General features: G+C 42.8%; 1 protein-coding gene across 1 annotated transcript; it reads right to left on the bottom strand.

The window, feature by feature from the left end:
* Positions 1 to 587: 587 nt before the first annotated feature.
* LOC101693070 (olfactory receptor 51G2-like) lies at positions 588 to 1,529 on the bottom strand. The gene has a single exon (XM_045071470.1). It carries the CDS (start codon positions 1,527 to 1,529, stop codon positions 588 to 590), a length of 942 nt encoding a protein of 313 aa, XP_044927405.1.
* Between the last annotated feature and the right edge of the window lie 384 nt (positions 1,530 to 1,913).

The following is a 1,913-nucleotide window of genomic DNA, read 5'->3' as shown; positions in this document are numbered from 1 at the left end:
TGGTCTGTTGGCTGGGACATCTACATGTGGCTTCTCCCTGAAGTCTCAGCTTCCTCTTGGTATGGTATTCGCAGGCTTTGTTCAAAAAACAAGCATTGAGTGAGATAGAGACATAGATGGAAATAGAAATGAAGATAGAAAAGGAGGGAGAGAGAAAGTGTAGGGGAGGCATATACCCATCTAAAACATATCACCTTTTGTGACCTAGCCTCAGTAGTCCTACAAGATCAGTTCCTAAACATTCAATTCATTGAGGCAATTACCAAGTCCTACACAGTTACAAGGAGAGAAGAAATGGACTCCATCTCTTGATGGGGGAGCAACAAGTTTCTGGAGGAAAATGTAGGATTAGAATTACCTCATTGGCCATTTTTGGAAAAATACAATCTGCCATGTCATACTGCATTTTGCTTCCCGCCAATCAGGGCAAAGATAATTCTGCAAGAGCTATGACTTCTGATCATTCCTTCATGTATTTGTTAAGTAAATAAATAATTGTCTCCTCCATTTTATGCACATTGGATATTATAAAAGATGAAGGAGTAAGGCTACACTTAAGGAATTAGTGCTTCTAAGACTAGACCCAACTAATAACAAAAGGCATGGGTTATGCGATCTCGGATCTGTTTGGTCTTCACACTGTAGACAATGGGGTTCATCAGGGGAGGGAATAGGAGGTACACAAAGCCCATGATCACCTGGACCAGATGAGGTGCCTGTTTCCCAAAGCGGTGGATGACAGACAAGCCAATCATGGGAGTGTAGAAGAGGAATACGGCACATATGTGGGAAACACAGGTGTTAAGAGCTTTGAATCTCTCAGCTTTGGATGCAATAGACAGCACAGTACGCAGGATCAGGGCATAGGAGAAGAGAATGAGCAGTGAGTCTATACCTACTGTGGAAACAATGACAAACATGCCATAGATGCTATTGGCTTTGATGTCTGCACAGGCCAATTTCATCACTTCCTGGTGGAGGCAATAGGAATGTGAGAGAACCGGGGACCCACAATAAGGGAATCTTTTGAGCATAAAAGGCAATGGGAAAATGAGGGCTACACTGCGGCCCAGGGAAACCAGGCCAATCCTGCCAATGACCGTGTTGGTGAGAATGGAAGCATAGTGCAAGGGGAGACAAATGGCCACAAAGCGGTCAAAGGCCATGGAGAGTAGCACAGAAGACTCCAGGAAGGACAAGCAGTGAATGAAAAAGAGCTGAGCAAAACAGGCATCATGACCAATATCTCGTGCTCCAATCCAAAAGATGCCTAGTACTGTAGGGAGGGTGCAAAGAGACAGACCCAGGTCAGTCAGAGCCAGCATGGACAAGAAAAGGTACATAGGTTCATGGAGTGAGGGCTCTGTTTTAATGATAAAAAGGATTGTACAGTTCCCCAGGATGGAAACCAGGTATATAAGGCACAGTGGGATGGAGATCCAGATGTGCATGTGCTCCAACCCAGGAATGCCACTCAGCAGAAAGGTGGAGGAAATGTTGCGGTTGCTTTCCAGGGATCCCACAGTCATTGTGTGTGGAGGGAAGAGGAAAATTGGATTCCCTCCAAATTCTTGAAATGAATTCAGAAAAAGCTAGGGATTGTCCCTGGAAGAAATTTGAAAACAAACCAAAAAAACATTAGAATCAACTAGGACTAGAACTATACAGCTCTTCTAGAGGTCATTTCTTTCTGGCCCCTTATTCCCTTTAAACATTGTTTTAGAATTTTTTTCTTTTTTTTTCTCCTTCAAGCTAAGATATCTGACACTCTTCATTATTCTTGTTGGTTATACCTAACTTTGCCTATCCCTTTTGAGAAGATCTTTAAACACTTCTCACCTTCCTCTTTTCCATTAGAACTCTCAATAATGTTCCAAAATTTCTTTCAACTTCTCTTCACTTCCCTTCTCTTA

This window comes from Mustela putorius, unplaced genomic scaffold (genome assembly GCF_011764305.1).
Source record: "Mustela putorius furo isolate JIRA1106 unplaced genomic scaffold, ASM1176430v1.1 tig00003987_pilon_pilon_pilon, whole genome shotgun sequence".
Lineage (NCBI taxonomy): Eukaryota > Metazoa > Chordata > Mammalia > Carnivora > Mustelidae > Mustela > Mustela putorius.
The sequence above is the reverse complement of the archived record's forward strand: the minus strand, read 5'-3'. Positions and strand labels throughout refer to the sequence as shown.